The sequence below is a fragment of the Vipera berus genome, assembly GCF_964194415.1.
Source record: "Vipera berus genome assembly, chromosome: 1".
NCBI classification, from domain to species: Eukaryota; Metazoa; Chordata; class Lepidosauria; order Squamata; family Viperidae; genus Vipera; species Vipera berus.
Window position 1 is genome coordinate 231,987,145 of NC_138202.1, and position 23,581 is coordinate 232,010,725.

General features: G+C 38.7%; 1 protein-coding gene across 1 annotated transcript in view; it reads right to left on the minus strand.

Annotated features, from left to right (window-relative positions):
- Window positions 1-23,581, minus strand: part of EYS (eyes shut homolog) — a gene marked incomplete at both ends in the record, with an annotated part of 674,316 nt that overhangs the window by 59,597 nt on the left and 591,138 nt on the right. Inside the window, one exon of the mRNA XM_081346243.1 lies at window positions 22,176-22,399. Within this exon, the coding sequence (XP_081202369.1) occupies window positions 22,176-22,399 (224 nt within the window). The remainder of the gene's footprint in view (window positions 1-22,175; window positions 22,400-23,581) is intronic.

Here is a 23,581-nt window from a genome sequence, read left to right on the forward strand (position 1 = left end):
GGAGCTGTGACCAGGGGGGCTTTTGCCCAGGTTCGCCTGGTGCGCCAGTTGCGACCCTATCTGGACCGGGATGCCCTGTGTACAGTCACTCATGCGCTCGTGACCTCTCGTATAGACTACTGCCATGCTCTGTACATGGGGCTGCCCTTGAGGACCACTCGGAGGCTTCAGCTGGTGCAGAATGCGGCCGCGCGAGTTGTGATGGGGGTCTCCCGATACTCCCATGTAACACCTCTTCTCCACGAGCTGCATTGGCTTCCAGTTGCCCTCCGGGTGAGATTCAAGGTACTGGTGATTACCTATAAAGCCCTAAATGGCATGGGTCCGGATTACTTACAGGAGCACCTGCTGCCGGCGTCATCTTCCCTTCGTCCTGTGCGGTCCCACAGAGAGGGCCTCCTCAGGGTGCTGTTGGTCAGAGAGTGTTGGCTTGCGGCCCCCAGGGGGAGAGCATTCTCTGTGGGCACGCCAGCCCTTTGGAATCAATTACCGGTTGAGCTCCGGATGGCTCCCGACCTTCGCTCTTTCCGCCGCGATCTGAAAACCTATTTATTTGAACAGGCCGGCCTGGTTTAAGGGTTTGGGGTATTTTTAATTACTTAATTACTTATTGTTAGGGATTCATTAATTTAATTTTACTTTTAACTTTTGTAACTTTTGTAGTGCTTTTATTGCCCTGTACACCGCCCTGAGTCCTTCGGGAGTCCTTCAATAAATAATAATAATAATAGTGGGGACTGAAATGTACCTCCCTTGGTTCTTTGCACTTCTCAGTGATATTTAACACTGCCAGCCATAGTATCTTTTGTAACCATCTACACCCATTGGAAATTGGGAGTTCTGTTCTCTTCTCTTCTGTTCTTCAGTGTTTCAGCTGCTTCCAGCACAAAATGTAGGTTGTCTCAAGGTCTTCCTCCTCTGTCCTTTTCTTTTTAAAATCTACATAAAGCTAGCAGGAGAATAAATAGAATCATCAATAAGATGATATCTAATTTTACATTAACACCCTAGGCACAGTTGATGATGCTGTGGATATCTTGTTCTAGTAATTGAGGCTGTCAGGTTTTGGATGGAAGGAAACAGATTCTTGGCTAGCTCCATTGTTTTCCATTGAAGGGGAGCCACAATTCCTGAAGGAGCAGGTCCTTGGGTTGGAGTTTTCCCCTGAACTCATGATTTTTGAATTGTTCAGAGGATCTTTGGTGCTTGAGGTTATTTTGCTGAGTTGCTTAATTTTTAATTCTGTAGAGATGGCTGTAGCAATGGTTATTGATTATAATTTAATCTGATGCTTTGGAATTGATGTTTGCTTTTATGGTGAATATTTTAATTTGTTCTTGTTGATTGCATTTTTCATAATACATTTATGCTACACAGTGAATGTTTTTTAATTTTGCAGTAACCAGTATGAGTCTGCATAGGCATTCGTTTGCTCAAGTCACTCAGTCACTCAGTCAATTGTTATGCTTCTATTTTCAATGTTATAGTATGGCTATAGCTTTGAGAGAATACCATGTGTTTTATGAAAGCAGAGTCAAGTAGAGCCAACAGATGGAGTCGGTAATATTATTTCCTATAGAGGCCTGAAGTGTTTACTAACAACTTACTGTCATACAGTTGCTGTATAATGCTCTCTGTTCGTAATGTTCAGAAGTAGCAGGAAAAGAGCTTGTCCATGAGGCCAGAGCCTCGATCTATTTGAATGTTTGAAAGCAAGCTTTTCTAAAACCCAGAAATCTGCTTTAGATCTGCTGAGCATATACCAACCAAACACTGCTGCCCACCTCTTTGTAGTTGCTGCAACCTGCCTATTTTCCCATTCAAAGCTAGAATCAAACAGGTTCTCTTACAAGTTTCTTTCTTAAATGTGAAACAAATACTATAGATTTTTTTTAAAAAACATTTAGAATGCCAAGTATTGATGACACTGGTTTCAAGGGGATACCTGCTGTTAGATGCAAGACAACAGCACCATGAGAATTTTCCTCAAGCAAAGGCATTGATTGAACAGTTTGAATGGATAGAACAGTAAGTTTGAATGGATAGAATAGTAAACTTACTGTTCTATTTAAATAACAAAGGAAAAACTATTCTTGGACTTCTCAAGCATCCTTAGTTCTATTCAACCTGAAATTGCACTCTTTCTGACTGAGTAGCTATATTACAATAAACTCTTGATTTAACAGATTGGTGGGGGCAAGCAATGTTCCTGAAAGCAACATAAATAGGACACCACAAGCATAACAAGGCAAGTAAGATTTTATGTGTGCATACCTTATTCCTGTAGCATATGCATAGAATGAAATGGGATTTTATGACTGCATATTTTTAAATGGTAAGTAGGGTTTTGCAAACATGCAGAAGCATATAGCTTACAGATAGATTTTGTCTGGGACTTAAAATCTGTTAGACTGAGGCCCATTAAACAAATTTTATTGTATGTTATAATCATACTATTACACTGAAAAAGAAGTATGCTCTAATGTTTATATTAATTAATATTCATATTAATTTTTCCCACATGTGATTTGGCCTGGAATATGGTATAGGAAACGTTTTGAAAAGACATTGAAAGACTAGACAAAATAACATTTTTAAAACCTCCCATATTGTTGCATATTAACTTAATTTGGTTTGTGTAATATCTATCTTGAATGTCAAATTGTATTGGTAGGTATGTAATGACAGCTGATCAAGAGTTTTATTCAAAAGGTGATTTTTAGCATTGGGCTTAAATATGAAATCTGTTGGCTCAAATCATGACTCATACCAGCTGAAGAAAGCTGTAATGCATAAAAAATTGGACTAGGAATAGTAAACCACACAGCCCACTTTCTCTAAGCCTAAGTATTTTTTTGCATAAAATGAGTATCAACTATACTCCAGATTTAAGACACTTCAAGTTTCATAGGAAAGATGTAATATAAATACTGTAAAGAGAGTCAGCTTGGTATGTGTTTAAGGCATAAGGCTATAAACTAGGAGAAAGTGAATTCTAGTCCTGCCCTAGCCATGAAAGTCAGCTCGATGACTTTGAGCCAGGCATTCTCTCTCAGCCCAAACCCACCTCAGAGTATGGCTGTTGTAGGGAAAATAAGAGGAGGAAGGAATATTATGTACAGATACTCCTTGACGTACAACCAAAATTGAGCCCAAAATTTCTGTTGCTAAGCAAGACAGTTGTTAAGTGAGTTTTGCCACATTTTACGAACTTTCTTGCCCCAGTTGTTAAGTGAATCACTGAAGTTGATACATTAGGAACACAGTTTTGTTACCTCCCTATTGACCTTGCTTGTCAGAAGGTCACAAAAGGTGATCACATGACCCCAGGGACACTGCAACTGTCATAAACATGAACCAGTTGCTAAGTATCTGAATTTTGAACACATGACCATGGGGATGCTGCAACAAAAGCCTTGGTGGAGCAGTGGGCTAATGCCTCCTTAAGTAACACCAGCTGCCTGCAATTAGTGCAGGTTCGAGTCCCACCAGGCTCAAGGTTGACTCAGCCTTCCATCCTTCCGAGGTAGGTAAAATGAGGACCCAGATTGTTGGGGGCAATTAAGCTGACTTTGTAATAATGCCGCTTGGCGGGGTGTGAAAGCCCTAATAAGCAGGCATATACATAGAATGAAGGCTACTGCTAAGCTTGTAAGCCGCCCTGAGTCTTCGGAGAAGGGCGGGATATAAATGGAATTAAAATAAATAAATAAAATAAACAGTCGTAAATATAAAACATAGCCCTAAGTCACTTTCTTCAGTTCCATTATAACTTTGAATGGTCAGCAAACGAATGATTGTGTATGTTCACTGCCTTGAGTTATTTATAAAGCAACAAAGGCAGGATAAAATAATAACAAAATTAAAAAATGAACATTTTACTTTTTAAAATGGTGCATTTCATCTCTTTAAACATTTTTTTTAAATTCTTCAATATAGTCTAGAGAAGGAAGTGGAATCCCTGAATATTTTATATACCGTGCCTTTAGTTCAATTTGTCACTTAGTGATTCCTGAAGGCACAAAATCTGTTTTAGGTTATCAATTGCTCTTTTCCTCTTGAAAACTAAATTGAGGACGTTGATGGTCCAAACCAAAAAAAAAACTGCCTACCTAGAAGCAAGTCTGATTAAGTTATGTTGAGGAAATTATGAGAAAAGATTTTCTGACTTGGATTTCTTTGCATATTAATCCCATGTGTTTTGAATTATATCTTAACAGAGAAATGATTGCTTGTGCACACATAGACTTGTTATTTCAAAATAGGAATCCTCTGAAACTCTTTCCTTCCTAGAGGTGAAAATCTCCTAATGGGACCAAATAAGGAAATGTCAGCCAGAGTGCTACAGAAGGTCTTTGGTGAGTGAGTTTTAGTTTAATTCATTTGCAGCACTAAACTCTTATTTTTCCTGCACTACAAAGAATGAAAAAAGCACCATGTCTGGTTAAGGGGAGGAAGCAAAAAGAAAAGAAAAGAAAAAAGAAAAAAAGAAAGCAAAATGATAGAGAATGAAATGCAGTTTATATAAAACAGGGAAAGAAAAAGCTTGCTTTATTGATTTTATCTGTGGAAGAAATCTTTTCTTTGATGGAAAAAAAAACCCTTTAAGTGAATTCAGTGAGTAACCAAAGCAAGTAAAACAATGGGAAGGAAAGGCACAAAACTGAAACATTAGTGAGCATCTTTTATTCCTGGTGTCACTAACAAAAAGGTTTTCTGCTTTCCTGCCTGTGCTATTTTTTTTAAGTATTCAAGGCAAACTGAGAAAATGGTCCATACTCTATAATAGCTTGAGTGAGCCCCAAAACCTTTACTATTTAAAAGGTTTGGCAGAAGGAAAGATGCCTATTTTAGCTGCAGTGTAGGTGTGTATATAGAGTTTCTGCTTATGGGCAACAAAGTAGGATCTATTTACAAATGGTGATTAAGCAGCTCAACTCATCACTAATTGGAAACCTGTTCTTCTGGTAAAATCAGTGGTGGGATTCAGCCAGTTCGCACCACTTCGGCAGAACTGGTAGCTAATTTTTTGTTGCCCAGGCCCAGAATGGACTTTCGGAAGCAGCATCCACACAGAGAACCGGTTGTTCACACATTTGAATCCCACCACTGGGTAACATCCAAGGATTGACTTTTCTAATCTAGCAAACCAAGTTACTTCATCTCCAACTCACCATCTCATTTTCAACTTGTCTCTTTCTTTTACACTAACTGTTTCACTTACAAAGATGAGTTTATGCCCTGAGGTTACTAAACTTGTTTGTATCAAATCATATTTCAGTGTGAAGTCTATGCATATGAAACAGATCAAATACGTATTCAAGGACAACTAATGTCTTGTGTCAATACTGAATATTTTCAAGTATAATTTTAACCTAAATGACACAGACACTTCTGACCAGGCTTTTTGACAGCTTCTGTATGTGTAGTGTGTATAAGAATTGGTTTTATTAGGGGGGGAAGGCTTGTAGATAAATTGTTAACTCCACACTAATTTTTACTTGGTCTGTAGGTGTATGTGATCAACAAATTAAACTGTTGTACATATAGGATCCCCATGTCCTTGATATTTAATTAAAATGCAGCAGAAACCTGAGAAGATTTGTTGGTTGCTGAAACCAGACTTAATAATTTAGTTTAGAAGCTCAAACTGGCACAAAACATTATTGTATAAAGAAGGTTAACTCCCTGTTGGCATTCTGGAAGATGTTGAAGACAGAATTGTTCTCCTTAGACCTGGTCATCTTTTATTTTTTATTGATTAACTAGGACTTTGGAATTTGATTACTTTGTAATTGGTCTAAGTAAAGGGTTTTAACTTTTACTGTGAATGTTTTTAAATTGCCTGCATTTTGTAAATCACAGAGGATAATAATAATAATAATAATAATAATAATAATAATAATAATAATAATAATAATAATAATAATAATAATAATAATAATAATAATAATAATAATAAGTTGGAAGGGACCTTGGAGGTCATCTAGTCCAACCCACTGCTCAGGCAGGAAACCCTATACCATTTCAGGCAAATGGCTGTCCAGTCTCTTCTTAAAAACTTCCAGTGTTGGAGCATTCACCACCTCTGGAGGCAGGTTGTTCCACTGGTTAATTGTACTAACTGTCAGGAAGTTTCTCCTTAGTTCTAGGTTGCTTCTCTCCTTGACTAGTTTCCATCCGTTGCTTCTTGTCCTCCTTTCAGGTGCTTTGGAGAATAGCTTGACTCTCTCTTCTTTGTGGCAGCCCCTGAGATATTGGAACACTGCTATCATGTCACCCCTAGTCCTTCTCTTCATTAAACTAGACATATCTAATAAACTAGCATCCACACATCCTTAAAAACAAAACAAAGCAAAGCAAAACATAGCTTTACATTTTTACATTTCACACGTTTTCTACAATTACATTAGTTCACCTAAGCAATTAAAAACAGACCAGATAATTATTTATTAAAATGAAAGATATAATTAAAATGAAAGATATAAATATAATTATTTATTAAAATGAAATATATGACTAAAATGAAAGATATGAAAGGAAGACTTATCTTGTCAGTGCACAGTCAACAGTAAGTCCATTAATTTCTGTAAGACTTATTTCTAGAACAATATAGATAAGAATCCAATGTGGGTCAGTCACCAGGACCAGAGGTTTAGTCTTCCAAATTTTCAGACTTGTGCTGGAGCCCATCCTCAAGGAACGTCTCTCTAGCAGAGAGTGTGCTTTGGGCTATTCTGTCTGTGGGATTTATATGGTGCCTGGTTTTGTGTGGCTTTTTAATAATTGATTGCGATGTTGATAGCTGGCTGGCACCCCAATCAACAACTGGATGACTGGTACCCTGATCAACAACTAAAAAGCCACACACAAACAGACACCATATAAATGGATACCACTTCGTGGTATCCGTAGCAGAAAATCCAGATTCAGCCATAGTTTCATTCCATACAGCATTAATCTTGTGAACTCTCAGGCTTCCTCCTTCCATTATATATTCAAGATGGACAGTATTTAATATTTTATTGTTATGTATATGTAGGGGTGTGGGTCTATACATATGTTGTATGTAGTATGTTTTAGGTGTGGGTCATGTATGTGTTTCACTTTGAGAGTGGGCAACTAAATTTCATTTTTGATGTGTGCCGATGTGCCCACAGTAAAAAAATGACAATAAAGATTATCTTATCTTATATTGCACACCAAATAGCCCAAAGCACACACTCTGTAAGAGAGAAGTTCCCTGAGGATGGGCTCCAGCACAAGTCTGAAAGTTTGGAAGACTAAACCTCTGGTCCCGGTGACCAGCCCAGATTGGATCCTGCAACATTATCCTGGGACACATATATTTGCCTTCATTTGTGAGAAATATATAAGATTACAAAATTCCTTCCTCCCGCTTCAAATGGCTTCACTCTTAATGTATGCAGAGTCCTGCCTTTTTTCAGTATTGTCATCTTGGCTTACTTCTTTTTCCAGATACAAATCATCAAACCCAACAATTTATCTACCTGTTAGGGGTGAAAATGATAGCTATAATATGTAGCTCAGTATATGGAACACGATGATGTCATCGTCACCATTTAAGGCAGGGGTGTCAAACTGCTGGCCCATGGGCCGAATGCATCATAGCAAAACCGCGCCCACCCCATTGCCGGCAATGGCAAAAAAGTCGAGATACGTCACAACATGTCACATGACATTGCCAGCTTAACACCCCTGATTTAAGGTATCTGCTGACTTCCTGCTTTTGCCTGAGATGATCGTGGATACATTTCATAAAGAGTATGCTATTCTTTCTTTTAAAATGCCAAACTTCATAGAGTCAGTCATTCTGTCCTCTCTCCCTAAAGCATCAGCCAGTCCTGGGGATACGATGGCCTAATAATTTTCTTGTGTGACACAGTGATGTCTATTGTGTTTCTATGCAGCTTGCGCGCACTCTAAACATTAACTTACATCCTGATTGTTAAGATGAGACTTAAAAAGACCCTCAAGGGAAACATTTTAATTTTAGTCAGACCAAAATAGCTTTATATGTCTCCCAAATTCTCGTAGAGCATTTGTAGAGGGCCAATTGTGTCCCTCTTGTTCTTCTTTGCCTATGGATACAAGCTGATAAAACCTTACTAGATTTTTTTCATTGGATTTTTGCTTGCAGTACAGATATGTCACATTTATTCTATCTTTAAAGAAAGCATCCTGAGGGTGTGAGCAGGCTGGGAGTTTCTTTTTGACTGTAAACTGCTTCAAGGAAGCATCAGTCACCAACTTGGCATCCCATCCATGTCCCAGATGCAAGGCACAACATGACCCTGTGTACAGAATCTCCTAGGTCACATGAAGCATATCATTGATATCCTTTGCAAGCTGCAGATAAAGCATCCATGAAGAAAACAATCATTACATTCAGAAACTGTGGGCTTGCCACTTATAATAGCAAAAAATCAGAACAACAATTTCTTAATTGTTGTTCACCCCCACCCCCACCCACCCCCCTACACAAAGCATGCTAAATGTTAAAATTCTCAAATTTTGTTAAATTTGTAAAATTTGTATGGATGGTGTAGAATATCTTTTCTACACCACTCAAGGATGCTAGTGCAGTAGCATTTTTCTTATGATATATAAAACAGAACCTGATCACGCAGACCAATTTATTTATTTATTTTGAAGCCTTCAAGCCTTCAGTTACTGACTCCTGGTGACTTCTTGGATTAGTCCCTGCAGTTTTCTTGGCAAGGTTTTTCAAAAAGTGGATTCCCCTTGCCTCCTTCCTTGGACAGAGAAAGAGTGGCTGGCTTTCTGCCTAAAGTAGGATTAGAACTCACAGTCTTCCAGTTCTAGTCTGATGCCTTAACTGCAGCAGCAGACTAGCTTTCATGCAGATAGGTACTTGGGTGACATTCTGAAAGGGATCAGTATATCAAATCTCAGACTCCATAGTAACCTCCTCTTCAGAGCCTGAGAGAAACTTATTGTCTCTGTTTGTCTGTCTGTCTCCATCCGTCCTTCCATCCATCCATCCATCCATCCATCCTTTATTTATTTAAATTTCTATGTCACCCTTCTCACTGAGGTGACTCTAGGCAGCTTACAGTCATTCAATAAAATACCATGTAAAACGTTTAAAACAATAAAGAAAATAAAATTTTCATCCTTTGTTCCCTAAAATGCTAATAAGCTTCCCTAAATATCTCTACATCTTGTTTTCAGTGGTGACCTGGAGCTCTTTCCGTTTTAAACTGAGTGTCCGCATTAGCAGCACACCATTTCAAAAAGTCCTCTTTCTTATTAGGTAGCATGATTTCGGGACTGTATCTCCTGGTCTCGGGAAGATTCTTCATTGGCTTTCGTGTGAAACAAATGATGAGATACCCCTTTCCTGGGCAGCTTGCTTAATTTAAAAGGTAGGAAACAGACCTGCCAATAAATTGAGCCCTAAAATTTGGTACAGTAGCTGTCCAAACTGTATCAAATGTTCAGCTTGAATCAACTGTCTTAGAGCTAGGTATCCTTAGTAATTTCTTGGAATTTTGTGCAGTGAAAATTCTGCAAACTCTATAATGATAATGATAATGATAAAAAAAATACGAAAGTGTATTTGTTTGTTTTCTGAAACTATATCCACCACCTCCAATATATACTCCTTGTTCGGGGCCTGCTCAAATTTCACATTGTCCATTTTATACAGTATTTATGCATTTTCCCCCACAAACTAGACCAAGTGCTCAAGAGCAAAAAATGTCCATTTAATTACATCACAAATCATCCTCTACTTTTAGCATATCAGTGGCTTTGACCTAATTTGGCATGCAGATTCCTGTTTCTTGCCAACGTTCAAAATGATGAACAGTACATCATATCTATTGGTGGTGGATATAGTTTCAGAAAACAAACAAATACACTTTCGCATTTGTTTTATTATTTCTTAGCATTGCCTCCACCTTCTTTTCTGACATATTTTTTTGGAATAAATATATTAGTTCCACCTGTGTCACACCATATTTTATTCTTACAATTTTCCCATTCTTTGCCAATTGTGTACATCTGGAAAAACAATCTGCCCACCATACATTTTGCATTTCAATACAGTCACCCCATAGCTATCTTTCATCAGATGTGTGTGGCAGTGGTCACTTGTAGTTAAAGGCCTAAGACAGCAACAATATTCACCTGAGGTCAATTTACTTTTGATGTTTTTGACCTTATAGAAACAATTGTCACCTGGCAATACACACTTTGTTTCATGTTGAGGCCTGCCTGTGACAAAGAAAGTGCCAGCCTCCCTCCTACTCATAGCACAAACTCTTGATTGTTATACCAAAATGTTATTCAGAGACCTGTACCTGTGAAAAAATAACTAATTACCGGTATAATCTGCGGTGGCGGTCTCTGGCAGTAGCAATAATTTCTTATTTTATGAATGCTGAAGAAACTAACAAATAGACCAGACATCCTACAAAACACAGAGGTGTCTGCTGTTTGCTGGAATCTACCAAATGATACCATTTTTATTTTTATTTTTGGTCTTCTAGGACAGTGATGGTGAACCTTTTACAGACCGAGTGCCCAAACTGCAAACCAAAACCCACTTATGTATCGTCGGGTGCTAGGGGGTGTGGCCCATTGGGTGGGTGTGGCCCATTGGGTGGCCGTGGCTCTGGTGGTAACGGTAGACTGGGTGGGACTAAAAAGTTCAATCAATCAATTCCAAATTTGCGAGATCTTTTTTTTCCCCTCAAGAAGTTGAAATTGATTGATTGATTGAACTTTTTTTTTCTCCACATGGCGGCGGAGGCTTAAAGTGAAAAGGTTTTATAAAACCCAGCTGAATGCCTAGGACTGGGGTGACGGCACGTGTACCCACAGAGAGGGCTCTGCATGCCAACTGTGGCACACATGCCATAGGTTCGCCACCACGGTTCTAGGATTTCACCCCTCTGGAGTCTTAAGCCTTGTTGTTTGCTTACTGTGGATGCTTTGATACTACATATACCTTGTTGGTTAACCACTGGGAATTGTTTCTAGCATTTGCCCCTTGAGTTGTAGGATCCACTTCTTCTGTGCTGTTGCACATTGGTTCCTGCTATTGCTACCCTTCTGATATCAGCCCTTCTTGCCTTACAAAGTACAGCTGAGAGGATAGCCTTGCAAATGCTGGATGGGACTCTGGCCTTCATCCAAAACATGGCTAGCATTATTGTTTTTTTCTGTATAAGACAGCTGAATGTGAATAAAAAGCCCCCGGCAATTTTGATTCCTAGTACTAATGTGTACCATGTCAGCAGGATTTGCTAGGCAATCTAAGGGTAAAAAATATGTCTCTGTTCCTTTTTCTTGCTTCCTAAAAATGTAAACTAATTTCTTAGGAGGGGGGGAATGAGAGAAAAGGACAGACTTCATTTTAAGATTATTTTTCCCCCACCCACTCCTGCTGAGATGTTCTAAATATGGGATATTATTATCCACATAATATGAAGACCTCTGTTCAGAAAAGCACCACAGGCAAAGATAGAATCTTTCACTCTAAACTTTAATAAAAATTTGTCCTATAAGATGACCTCTGACCAATTATTTTCTTCCTTTCAGGAGAAAAGGAAGACAAAATAGGAGCCACAATGAACCCTACTATCAAATCTTTAGCGAAAAAAATAGCAGCCCTAACATTTTCAGCAGTTATCCATTTTTCTGCAGTGTATGAAATCAATTATGAATTAGTTATAGGGCCCTTTTGAATTTGTGTTGAAAGGAATCATCATAATGATAATTTACTATGGAATATATCAGCTTGCTTTGTCCCACAGTTATTTGTCTTTTCTTTTACTTTGGCCAAATAGGTTTCATACGTTTTTAAAACACCCAAAACTTTGATCAAAATTGCTGTTGAAATACCTAAATAGCTTGTATGCCATAATAAACTTAAAAGTCATGTGTGCATATGCACATTCTTATACCAAAGTGAAATCCTAGCTATTCTTATAACTTAACATCTTCAGCTAATAAAAGACAACTACATTACCGTCTTGAAATGCTGGTGGGATCACAAGCAGTTCCAAAAGTGAAACTCCAAATTATTGAGAATAATTAAAATACAGCTAGACCTTGCTTAATGACTGCCTTCTTTAATCACCATTCAAAGGTACAATAGCGCTGAAAAAATAATTTTCCAACTTTTGCAACATCCCCATAGTCATATGACTGAAATTTGGGCATTTTGGAACCTGCGAGCAAAAATGAGAAGTAGTCAACTGGACAAATCAAGAAATAAAATCACACATTGTAGTTGAGTGATGCTTAACAATCACAGTGAAACTTGTGGTCAGGTACTGTTTCTCTTAACAAGTGACAGAGTTGCTGGTGCCAGTGGCAGCAGTTATGTGAGAATTCCCTGTAATTCAATTAATCTGACTGAATCCATTCATGGAAAAATGCATACGACGTTTAGGATTTTTCCCCCTAGTAGTTTGAAGTTTGAAGAAGTTTGAAAGTAAGTGATTTTGCTCTGATTCCTTATCATGCTCAGACCACATCCAGTTGATTAAAGCAACTAGTCCTCTGTGTAAGGATTGGAGATGTATCACTATAGTCCACCCAAGGAAGATGATGGAATCTAAAGGAGTCCAAAAAGTCTGGAACATTTTCTTCCTAATAGGATTGACACTCCTACAGTGGCAGGAGTGTCAAACTGCCGGCCCACAGGCTGGACGCGTTGTGACGAAACCACACCCACCCCATTGCCGGCAATGGGGAAAAAGCTCCGATACATCGCGCGACATCACGTGATGTTGCGAGTTTGACATGCTGCTCTGCAAAACATAGAAATTACCAGGGCAGCAGATAGTCCATACCAACCCCTTGGTACCTGCCTCAGTTGAGGACAATAAAACATAAGTGGAGACACAAACATAAGTGGAGTAAATATGTAACTTGAATCTAATCAAACATTAATCATAACTCACAGTTGAGTCCATTTCATTACAATATTGAAGACAGAAAGCATTTTCTTCCTTCCATCATTGCTTCCATCTCTCGGTGTTGGCCACAATTGCCTCCTAAATAAACTACCCTTCACAACAGGATATTCTAGGCAGTGTTCAACACAAATAACTATTCAAAAATAATAATGCAATTCAGTAAAAAAAAACCAGTAGCTAATGCAAATATTTCACTTGCACAAGCAATACGAGAGATAATATAAATAAAAATGCTTGCCTGATTGATACATCTTCCTATGACACTGAACATTCTGTAATTATATCCTGCAAAACTCACTTTGGGAAGATTAAAAACTTATTTCTAACTGGAGATACTGGGAATGAACCTGAAAGCAGTTCCTGAGTAGTATTGCCAAGATCTTTCCTCATCGCAGTGCTCTATTGTTACAAGGTTGGACAAAGATGTCAAGGTCAATTTCACTCAATTTTTCATTTTTCTATAGCTTAAATTTACTCAGTCCCCCCGCTGCATCAGGCTGCTGGTTTCGTTCTAAGCAATTTCTTTCTAAAATATCCTTGTCCTATTGCCCCTTTCAGGGCAAAAAGACTGGAAGTGGAACAGAGCAAGCAAGTCTACAGAAGAGCTTGGTAGGATACAAGCCAACTTTGAAAAGCAGATAAAAAAATTAAAATAAAGCAGATAAAAACAAAACAAAATGAATGAACAATCAAATGAAATGAACACCAAGCCAGTTTTCATGGTTGAATACATACTCAAGACGGATTTCAAAAAATGCAATGCAGCTCATTCAGAAAAGAGCTAAAGTTAAGTTAAAATGGATTTAAGCAAATACTTTTTGTAAGTACCTATACTAAATGTAATAATAATAAGTTACTAAAGATCTATTGGCATCCATCCAACAAACTGGCAACCATTTTAAGTCTCCTTTCTCCCCCATCCCACCAAATTAGGTCTACAATCAGCATGCTATCATAGAATTGAGCTTCAACTTTTTGACTACCGTAGTTATTCTCTCAACTGACTAGAGCCTGCAGCTGTGGCTGGACTAATCCTTTTAATGAGCTATGGGATTTTCTTCAATTTGTATGCAGTATGCCAATTAGGAGTTTGAAATACATGTTTTCCTAATGCTTCACCTTATTAAAGTACAGTCCCCCATGAAAACAGGTATACATTTTATTGCTTGTTTCTCTTGAACTATACATTTTTGCCTATACTACTTCTGATATTCTGTTTCAAGCCACAATCTGCCCTAAAGCAGGTTTGTGCAATATTTTGACTAGCTGTTGCATTTTTGTACCGTGCCTTTGGTTAGAAAGATGAAAATAAAGACAAATAAGTTAATCAGATTAGATAAGTCCATATTCAAAGATAATGGAACATGTTTCTCCACATTGCTATTTATTGCTGGATGTACATGTGATGTGAGACCTGTAGAAGCTGCCATAATGCTGCTCTAGCCTCTATTTTGGGTCAGTATCAATGCATTTCCACAATTATTAGTTTTTCTCATTGACTGTAGATGGAAGTTAATGACAGAAGAAGCAAATACCTTTGTCCTAAGAGTGAGTATACCATAGATGTATGGGGCCTGTTTCTGCTTTCTTAGGAATGAATGAATGAATGAATGAATGAATGAATGAATGAATGAATGAGACATAATTAGCATTTTCTCATCAAATTGTTCCAGTCAGTGACATTGAATTACCCACCCACATACCCCCTGCCTCAAAGTGGCTGACTTCTCCTCCCAGAAGGAATGCATTATCTGAAAGGGTCAAATGCAATGAAACATTGCCAGTCAGCCTTCAGCATTTCTGGATTGAGTTACAATTGAGTTCCAGACAAAGAACCTAAAATAAATTTGCCAGGTAAGAGAGCTGTGTTGCTAAAAATGCAGATTGTTTCCTTGTAGAACCAGAGCAGGAAGCTATGCTTCCTTTGCCTAGAAAGACTGATCAGAGCAAATGTATTCTCTGTCCCTGATTAGCCACAGGCAGATGGAGATAACCTTCTCTCTTCTTCATGCCCTACCTCAGCTTGTTTGAACTTGCTGCAGAGGTGGCATGATAAAACTACATATGGACTCCCTGGAAAATCCATGACTTTCCATTTATTTTACAGTCCACAGGCTACTCTGCAGACAACATTCAAGAATATTAAAGATTTCTTTCCACAAAACCCGGACCTTGGGTTGTTAGAAAATCAGGTGACGTTCTTGTAATTCACTAACATAGCAATCTCAGTTGCAGAAGGAGGCTCCAGAGATTTTAAGACACTTTCACATTCCAAATTAATCACTGGCACGTGCCAACTGGCAAGGATGTTAGTAATAAAATCACTTAGAAAACCATGTCAGGGGCTTTCTGACCGCATTGTCTATTCACATACAGACTGGAAGAATTGTGTGTCTTGTTTTCCGAATATCTGATCTGTTGTTAGAAGAGCTTCAAGGCTTGCAGTACAAATCATTTTCAGTACATAATGAACATTCTAAGAGTTTGACTCCCAAAGTGAATTTCCATGTATTGGAACTATATGAAACATAATATTAGCACAGGTAATTGGGGAAAAAAAACCCCTGATACTGCTCTGCTTTGGGGAAACATTTTTGCTAATTTTCCTTCCCTCCCTCTGCATTATGTGTGTGAGAAAATACAGCTATTAGGCATGGTAATATGAAGAGAGTAATAGTACTTTTCCTTATTTAGTTTGGAGCTTCTTGTTTTACAGCCTTGTCAAAATTCAGTTAAGACCAAAAACAATGCAAAGCAAAAAATAAATAAATCCATATAAGGTAGCATTGTTAGGGATTCCTCGTCCTGAAGCTTTTGAATATATTGGAACCAGAATAATCATAAGAATGGAATGGAATGGAATGGAACGGAATGGAACGGAACGGAACGGAACAGAACAGAACAAAATAGAATACTTCATTGGTCAAGTGTGATTAGACACACAAGAAATTTGTCTCCAGTGCATAAGATTTCAATGTACATGCAAAACAAAATAATAATAATAATAATAATAATAATAATAATAATAATAATAATAATAATAATAATAATACAAAGGATAATAATCATAATAATACCATTAGAGTAGGTAGTGGAAGAGATGAGAGGGATAATAATAATACTACACCATACTACATGGGTAAATATACTTAGAACTGTAGAAATTATGTGCTTAGCAGAGTGATGGTATGGGGGAAGAAACCTATCTTTGTGTCTAATCGTTTTGGCATGCAATGCCCTATACTATAGGGCCTATAGCAATGTCCCAAAAGGAGGAGTTGAAACAGTTTATGTCCAGGATGCGAGGGATTTGTAGATATTTTATCAGCTCTTTTAATGATCTGTGCAGTATGGAAGATGAGCTGCCTTCATGACATGCAATCTACTTTTAGAGAGATTGCTAGGCTGGCCAAGTTCAATTTGACAGAATAATTCTATAGAAGTGAGAAATTGAAGTTATATTTCACTCTTTTCTACATTCAGAAATCCATATGATTTGTTGGAGGTATGAATCCAATGGCACTGACTCTTTAGCACCTGATGACCTACTGACCAATAGTAATCCTTCTAGCCTTTGTTACCAGCACATTTGCATAGAGTACATAGTCCTGGATTCCTCTCTTGGTAGGACATAGGGAAAGCAATATGTGATCAGAGGACACACACCGCAACCTCTTCTCCATACTTAATCTATTATAAATGATCGGACAGGACTAACAACCTGTAAAATGGTAAAGCTTTTCCTCACCTGGCCTAGGGCAACTAGATGTGGCCAGTTTGGCTTGGCCAGCTCACTGCAGCCAACTCGCCACTGCCAAGTTGCCTCTGTCAACTCACTGCTACCAAGTCGTCATAGGACAACTAAGCATGGCCAATTCACTGCAGGGGCAACTTGTAGGCAGCTGAAAGGAGAGCTGGTATGTGGGTAGAGCACAGAGTATTGATGGCAACCAGAGGCTTCCCATTTTCATGGCCCCACCAATACTGCCACGGGCCATTTGGCGGCAGTGGCAGTGAGTGGGGTGGGCCATGGGAAGGTAGCGGCAGCTGGGCACATCCCATTTTCACACATACTACGACCACTACTGGACTCCTGGAGGTTTGTGTGATGGCAGCGGCAGCAGCAGTGGTGGGGTGTCTGAAAATGTGATGTGCCTGGCCTCCGACTCTTCCTGTTCTGAACCAGCCTGCTACCGGCCTTGCAATAAGGCAAACCCCTGTTCAAACAGTAGAGACTGGAGAGCGTCTGAGGCTGCAAAGCGTCTGCCAAGATTTATTACACAAACAAGAAACAAAAACACTGGAACTTGAATCCTCAAACGGAAGGGTTGCTTTCAGCAACCAGCCCTTCCCCAAACACTCCTTTTATTTAGAGTTCAGGGCGTGGCCTCCCTGTGCCTCCTCCCGAGGAGTCCCACAGCCTTTCTCTGTTTGTTCCTGCTCGACTGCCTCCTGCGTCGGGCGTCCTTGAACAGGGCCAGCTGTGGGTCATCATCCTCCGCACTATCGGGCTCACGCAGCTGAGAAGAGGGCCCCGGCTGGGGGCTCTGCGAAGCCTCCAAGCCATCATCAACCAGTTCGTCTTCCACATTCTCCTCCTCCCCCTCATCTGAGTCATCCGAGACATCTGAGCCGGCTGCCGGACCCACAGGCTGGCCCTGAGTCACAACACTTCCTTACTGCCTGCCCACCACCGCTGTTCCCACTTAATGTCCCTAACACCACTGCAACACCCTGCAGCAGTGGTGGTGGGGGATGTAAAAATGGGATCCACCCAGCCCAATTTTAAGTCATAATAATTAGCCATGGTATAAAAAGAATACCAAATACAGCTAAATCTAGTTTTCACCATCAATTCTTTCTTTTATAAAGAAATAACTTTAGAAAGTATATCTGCACTGATGAGGAAAATGTACACATATGTTGCTGCCTGAATGCAACTGCTGAAATATTGTGCAATAGAATGAAGTTGTGTTAGCTCAATAAAATGGGACCTCCAAGTGTGATTTTTCCTTTCTAAAAAACGTGTCATAAGCTATCTTACCAAATGAACTTTTTCTATTTAAGCAATATTATGTGGGTGAAATCATTCTTGGATGAAATCATAAGCCCTTATTGATGGATAGGTGCATTATTGATCACAAGATAATAGATTTGGGAGTATCTTTCAGAATAATGTGACCGCCATGCCTCCTTTTTGTTAGCAGAAGCTCACTCACATGACTGAGCTTCAATATGGTGTCATGCTTATAGTGATCTTTAAATCTAATGAACCAGCCACCTAAAATCCTTTCTACAAATGTAGAAAGCAACTCACAGACCTCCTGCTGTACAGTCTAGTTTATGAACTTTTGTAGAACTGTGATTAACAAGGTTTTGCTTGTTTTGAGCATCCACAATCAATCAATCAATCAATTGGTCTAGCCAGAAGCATATTCCACCTACCCCATTCAGTAGGATTTATTCCTACATCAGCATACTTAGGACTACAGCTGAGGAATCATTTAAATGATACCTCCTCATTTAATCATTTATTGATTTCTGGCCTATGTATTGTATGACTTAGCTTTGAAAGATTAAAGAAAAATCCTTTTACCCTTGTCTGTTATTCTTTGAATCAATTATTGATTCACATCTAAATATTGAAATTTTGAATATTCAGAGCCGTTATACTTCTGTGTTGATTTTAGGCTGTTTAGTTTTCTGGCTCTTTCTGGCCTGTGATGGATAGCTTACAGTTTTATCCTTGAACTTCCAATAATTTTATCATAAACTATGGTAAACTGTGGTAGAAAGATCTATGTTTCTAGCTGATAGCTTAATTGCTTATTTAACATCCTATAAGGATTTTTGTTTTTTAGAAATGAAATTGCTAGAAAGGTTTTGCTGATGCCCCAGTTTCTCCAAATAATGAAGAGATGCCCCCCCACACAATTAATTTGTAAAGGCTAGTAACATTACAAATTACTAGAAATTGTTTTGTTTTTGTAATCAAATTGATTATATAATCATTTTTCAAAAATAAGTTAAATTTAGCTCCAAATCGATGAGAGATAATAAATCAGCAAGCTGGCATGCTAATATATATATAGGACACCTCAAGCCTCCAGAAGCATTTTCTCAAAAACAGTTGAAATAATTGTGTCTGGGACAAATATACAGTATTCAAATTCCTGCATCATCTCCCTCTTAACTGCTGAGTTTGGCAATTTTCATTTGGCATTGTTTAGATTAGGATTAATCCTAATTGTGTCACATGAAGTGGCACGATCATTGTAAACAGTTCTTGTTCATTAAAAATAGAGATATTTTAGCCAATCAAAAAAACGAAAAAGAGTTTCTGGGTTTCACTATTTCAAACAGCTTGGACTGCAATGAAGAAATAGCATGCCTTTTTTCTAACAAGTCAGACAAACTAAATACCAACTCTAGAATGAACCTGGCTGCCGCCATTTTTCTCCTCATTCTAGGTTGCCACATAGAATGGGGGGGGCTTGCCCAGGTGCTTCGCTAGTCAAAATAAACTTCTGTCCCATGGGAACCAAGGTCATCTAGTGCTCCCGAGAGCAGGGACTGGGCCTTGTATAAAAAAGCCTACCAAGTGAATCTATTGGGGAACATAGTTGATTGCATAGTTTTGTGGGTGGGACATTAAACTTTGTAACTGGGTAATTTTTAGTTGGAAATTCAGATTTGATTTCACTTTTGATTGTGCTGATACTTTATAACTAATAAACATGTTTTTTGAGGAATTTCCAAGCCTTGGAATTCTGCTTTATTTGTCTCTGTCTGTCAAAACCATGACACTAGATCCATTGGGTTTTTCCTATTATAGATGATTACTTGGCTACAGCCATTCCCGTCAGGCTGCAGCAGTAGAAAAGATGGAAGGAAGCATCTCTTGTCTTCCCTTGAACTATTTTCATTGTGGCTGGTCATCAGAAGAGGTAAGTCAATTTACTTAGTCTCAGATGTGACCACTAAAAAAATGGAAGAGTGTGAATATGGCATCTCTTTTCAACACTAAGAAGAAGGACCTTTTCCTAAGACCATGCTTTCCATGACATCTTTTTGGCATACTGTTTGTTTTTGAATAAAGGGATAAATAAGCCAAATATTTAAATATTTTAGAATCATAGAGCCAGAAGGGCTACTCAGAGCACTGAGTTTAACCTGTTCAGTGCAAAATCCAAATGAAAGGAGCCCAGAGAAATGTCTATCCAGATTCTGCTTAAACACAGTCAATGAAGGGGAAACCACTATTTCTGTGGGTAATTGGTTCCATGTTCATATAACTCTTATTATTAAGATGTTTTTTCCCCCCAGGATTCAGACAGAATCTGTTTTTTTTTGTAATTTGAAAACATTAATCTGTGACTTGTACTCTGGAATGAGAGAGAACAAATGCTGACCTTCTCTGCAACATTTTTTCAAGCTATTAAAGATATATTTGAACTGTGCTATCAAATCGCCCCCCCCACCATAATTGTCTTTTCTCTGTTTTTTCAATCTTTCTTCATACACCTCTAATCATCCTCACTGTTATTCTCTAAACCTAATTTCTGAATCTTCCTTAAAGTATCATGCCAAGAACTGGACAGACTTGGCAGCAAAATAAAGCAATTATTTTCTGTGATTCAGAAAATATACTTTATAATACCTAAAAGTACATTTCCTTTGTTCATTTCCAGTCTCAAATTATTCCAAGATCTTTTCATGCAGCCAACTATTCTTTAACCCATTTCTTTAATCTATCAAGAATATTTTGATATTCTAAATTATTTGTTATAGCCATAAGGTGTGTCATCTGCAAATATAATACAGAGTCCCTCCATATCTTTATCAAAATTCTTAATTTTTTTTAAATGAATGGTTTGCTGGATTTTCCTATTCCACCCCCTTTTTTTGAGGAAGGAGATACTTGCTCTCCTCTAGTCATCTAACACTTCACCAACTCACCAACTCAAAGTCAATACATAAGAATTCCACTAAAATAGCTCCAGATGCTATTAATCTGCTCCTGGAGATATAATCTCATTCATAGTAAAGAAATCTTTCTCAGCTATGTTGCTCTGATTCTCAAGGTTCACTTCTGCCCCTTCGGTTTCCTCTGCTCGTGTATGTGCCCCAATTGTTTTTGTATTTGCATTAAGCTTGTTGTGTAGTCACATCTTCTTATGCTGTCCTTCCAATGTTTTCCTCACTGGAACAAAAAGTTGCAACCAATCACTGGCCTCTTTAGTTTGCACTGATGAATCCTCATCCTCTGTCATCAGCTGAAACATGGTCATTTAGTATACCAATCTTTTGGGTTTTCCCTTCAAGGACTGCCACAAGCTTATTTTGCTGTAAACATATGTCAGGTTGTTTGTAGGCATGAAGATAAATATGTCACAAGCATTTCAGGTCACAACCACAGGCTCCTCCTGCCTGTTCATCCTCAGATTCATTTCTTAGGGCACAAGCAATAAAAAGGCTTCTCTCCCTCTTCTTATACCTTCCTTAGCCTAAGAGGTTAACCAAGTGCAAACCCTTCACTCTGAGGGAACATTTATTAGGAATTTCCCCTTAAACATCCCTGGTCAATTCTTTTTAGCTCTCCCTGAACTAAACCTAAGCTGAACCTATCTTGAAAAGACAAGAGTAACTCCTATGTTTCAAGCAAGACCTCTGGAAATTCAATAGAAAAATACTAAAGGTAGTCTCAACTTAGGACCACAATTGAGCCCAAAATTTTTTGTGCTAAGTGAGGCAATTGTTAAGGGACTCTTACTCCATGTTTACAACCTTTCTTGCCACAGTTGTTAAGGGAATCACTGCAGTTGTTAAGTTAGCAATGTGGTTGTTAAATGAATCTGGCTTCCCCATTGACTTTGGTTGTCAGAAGGTTGCCAAAAGTGATCACATGACCCCATGGGACACTGCAACCGTCATAACTATGAGTCGGTTGCCAAGTGACTACATTTTGATCATGTGACCATAGGGATGCTGCAACGGTCATAAGTGTGAAAAATAGTCGTAAGTCATTTTTTTCAGTGCTGTTGTAACTTTGAATGGTCACTAAATGAACTGTTGTAAGTTGAGGGCTACCTCTGGTCAGTCTGACATAGGGCAACCTATAAACTTTGCAAGCAAACAAGCCAAAGAATAAATCAAATAATGCACTGACACATATAATTGCAATGACTTTATGCTTACCTAGTGCAAGTCCCACCATTGCGGCATGGATGATAGTCACAAACCGGAACGTTACAGTTGTCAATGTTCTGTCCTTCCAATGCCTCCTCTATAATGAAGAGTTCTTGGGTGTTGACTTGGAACTCTCTGATGCAGCCTCTGAAGCCATAAATCTGTCCAGAACTTGGATGAATGTTTATGCGATGAGAAGGGACATTTCCAAGAAATGTGGGCCCAAAGGTAACCTAAAAAATATAATTCAAATAAAAGTTCCGATAAGAACGGCTGTCATTGTGTACTTTTTTCTGTTCATAAAAGAAAATCCGAGAGAAGAACCCCAGTCAAGTAAATTACTTCTGTCTATGGGATTGTTGGGACGCGGTGGCTCAGTGGGTTAGGACGCTGAGCTTGTCGATCAGAAGGTCGGCAGTTTGGCGGGTCGAATCCCGAGTGCCGCGTAACAGAGTGAGCGCCTGTTACTCGTCCCAGCTTCTGCCAACCTAGCAGTTCAAAAGCACTTAAAAAATGCAAGTAGAAAAATAGGGACCACTACGGTGGGAAGGTAACAGCGTTCCGTGCGCCTTTGGCGTCTAGTCATGCCGGCCACATGACCACGGAGACGTCCTTGGACGAGCGCTGGCTCTTCGGCTTTGAAACGGAGATGAGCACCGGCCCCTAGAGTTGGAAACAACTAGCACACATGTGCGGGGGAACCTTTACCTATGGGATTGTTTCATATTGTAGTTCTCTGCAGGGTGGTATATTCCAGAATTGCAAAGACAGGCCACCTTCCCTTTTAGTTTTGAATCTATCTGGCAGGTTGTCAGAAAATACGGACATAAATATATACTGCTCAAAAAAATAAAGGGAACACTTAAACAACACGATGTACTGTATTTAATAGTAGGATGTCTTATTTTCTGTTCCCTTTATTTTTTTGAGCAGTATATTACGATTCTTCGATTAATTCTTTAAGAAGTCCTCTTCTGTGTTTAAAGCAGGCTGAAAAGAAAATTTCAGCAGGCCTGGTCCAGACTTTTGACCATTCCAGGCTTTTTTGCTGTGTGGTATTAGAGTAGTAATGATAATTAAATTTATATGCTGCTTGACTGAGAATGGTTTGGGCAGGAAATGCATGGGGAGCCGAGGTTTGGTCTGGTCCATTTTCTGCATAAGTCTGAAAATGTCAAGGGGAAAAAAGCATTATAGAACCTGACTCTTCTAAACAACAACAAGCAAAGAAGCCGCAGATATTCCAAAGCATTCAAAGTAGAAAATTAGCAGCAAAGGGCTTTACTTTTACCTAAAAGCCCCATGACAAGTCACTTGTTAAAGAACTTGAGTACCATAGGAATAAAAAGAAAATAACTAGGATTACATAAGTCTTTGTCCAAGAAAGGAGGGTCAGTAAGAGCTGAATCTACTTC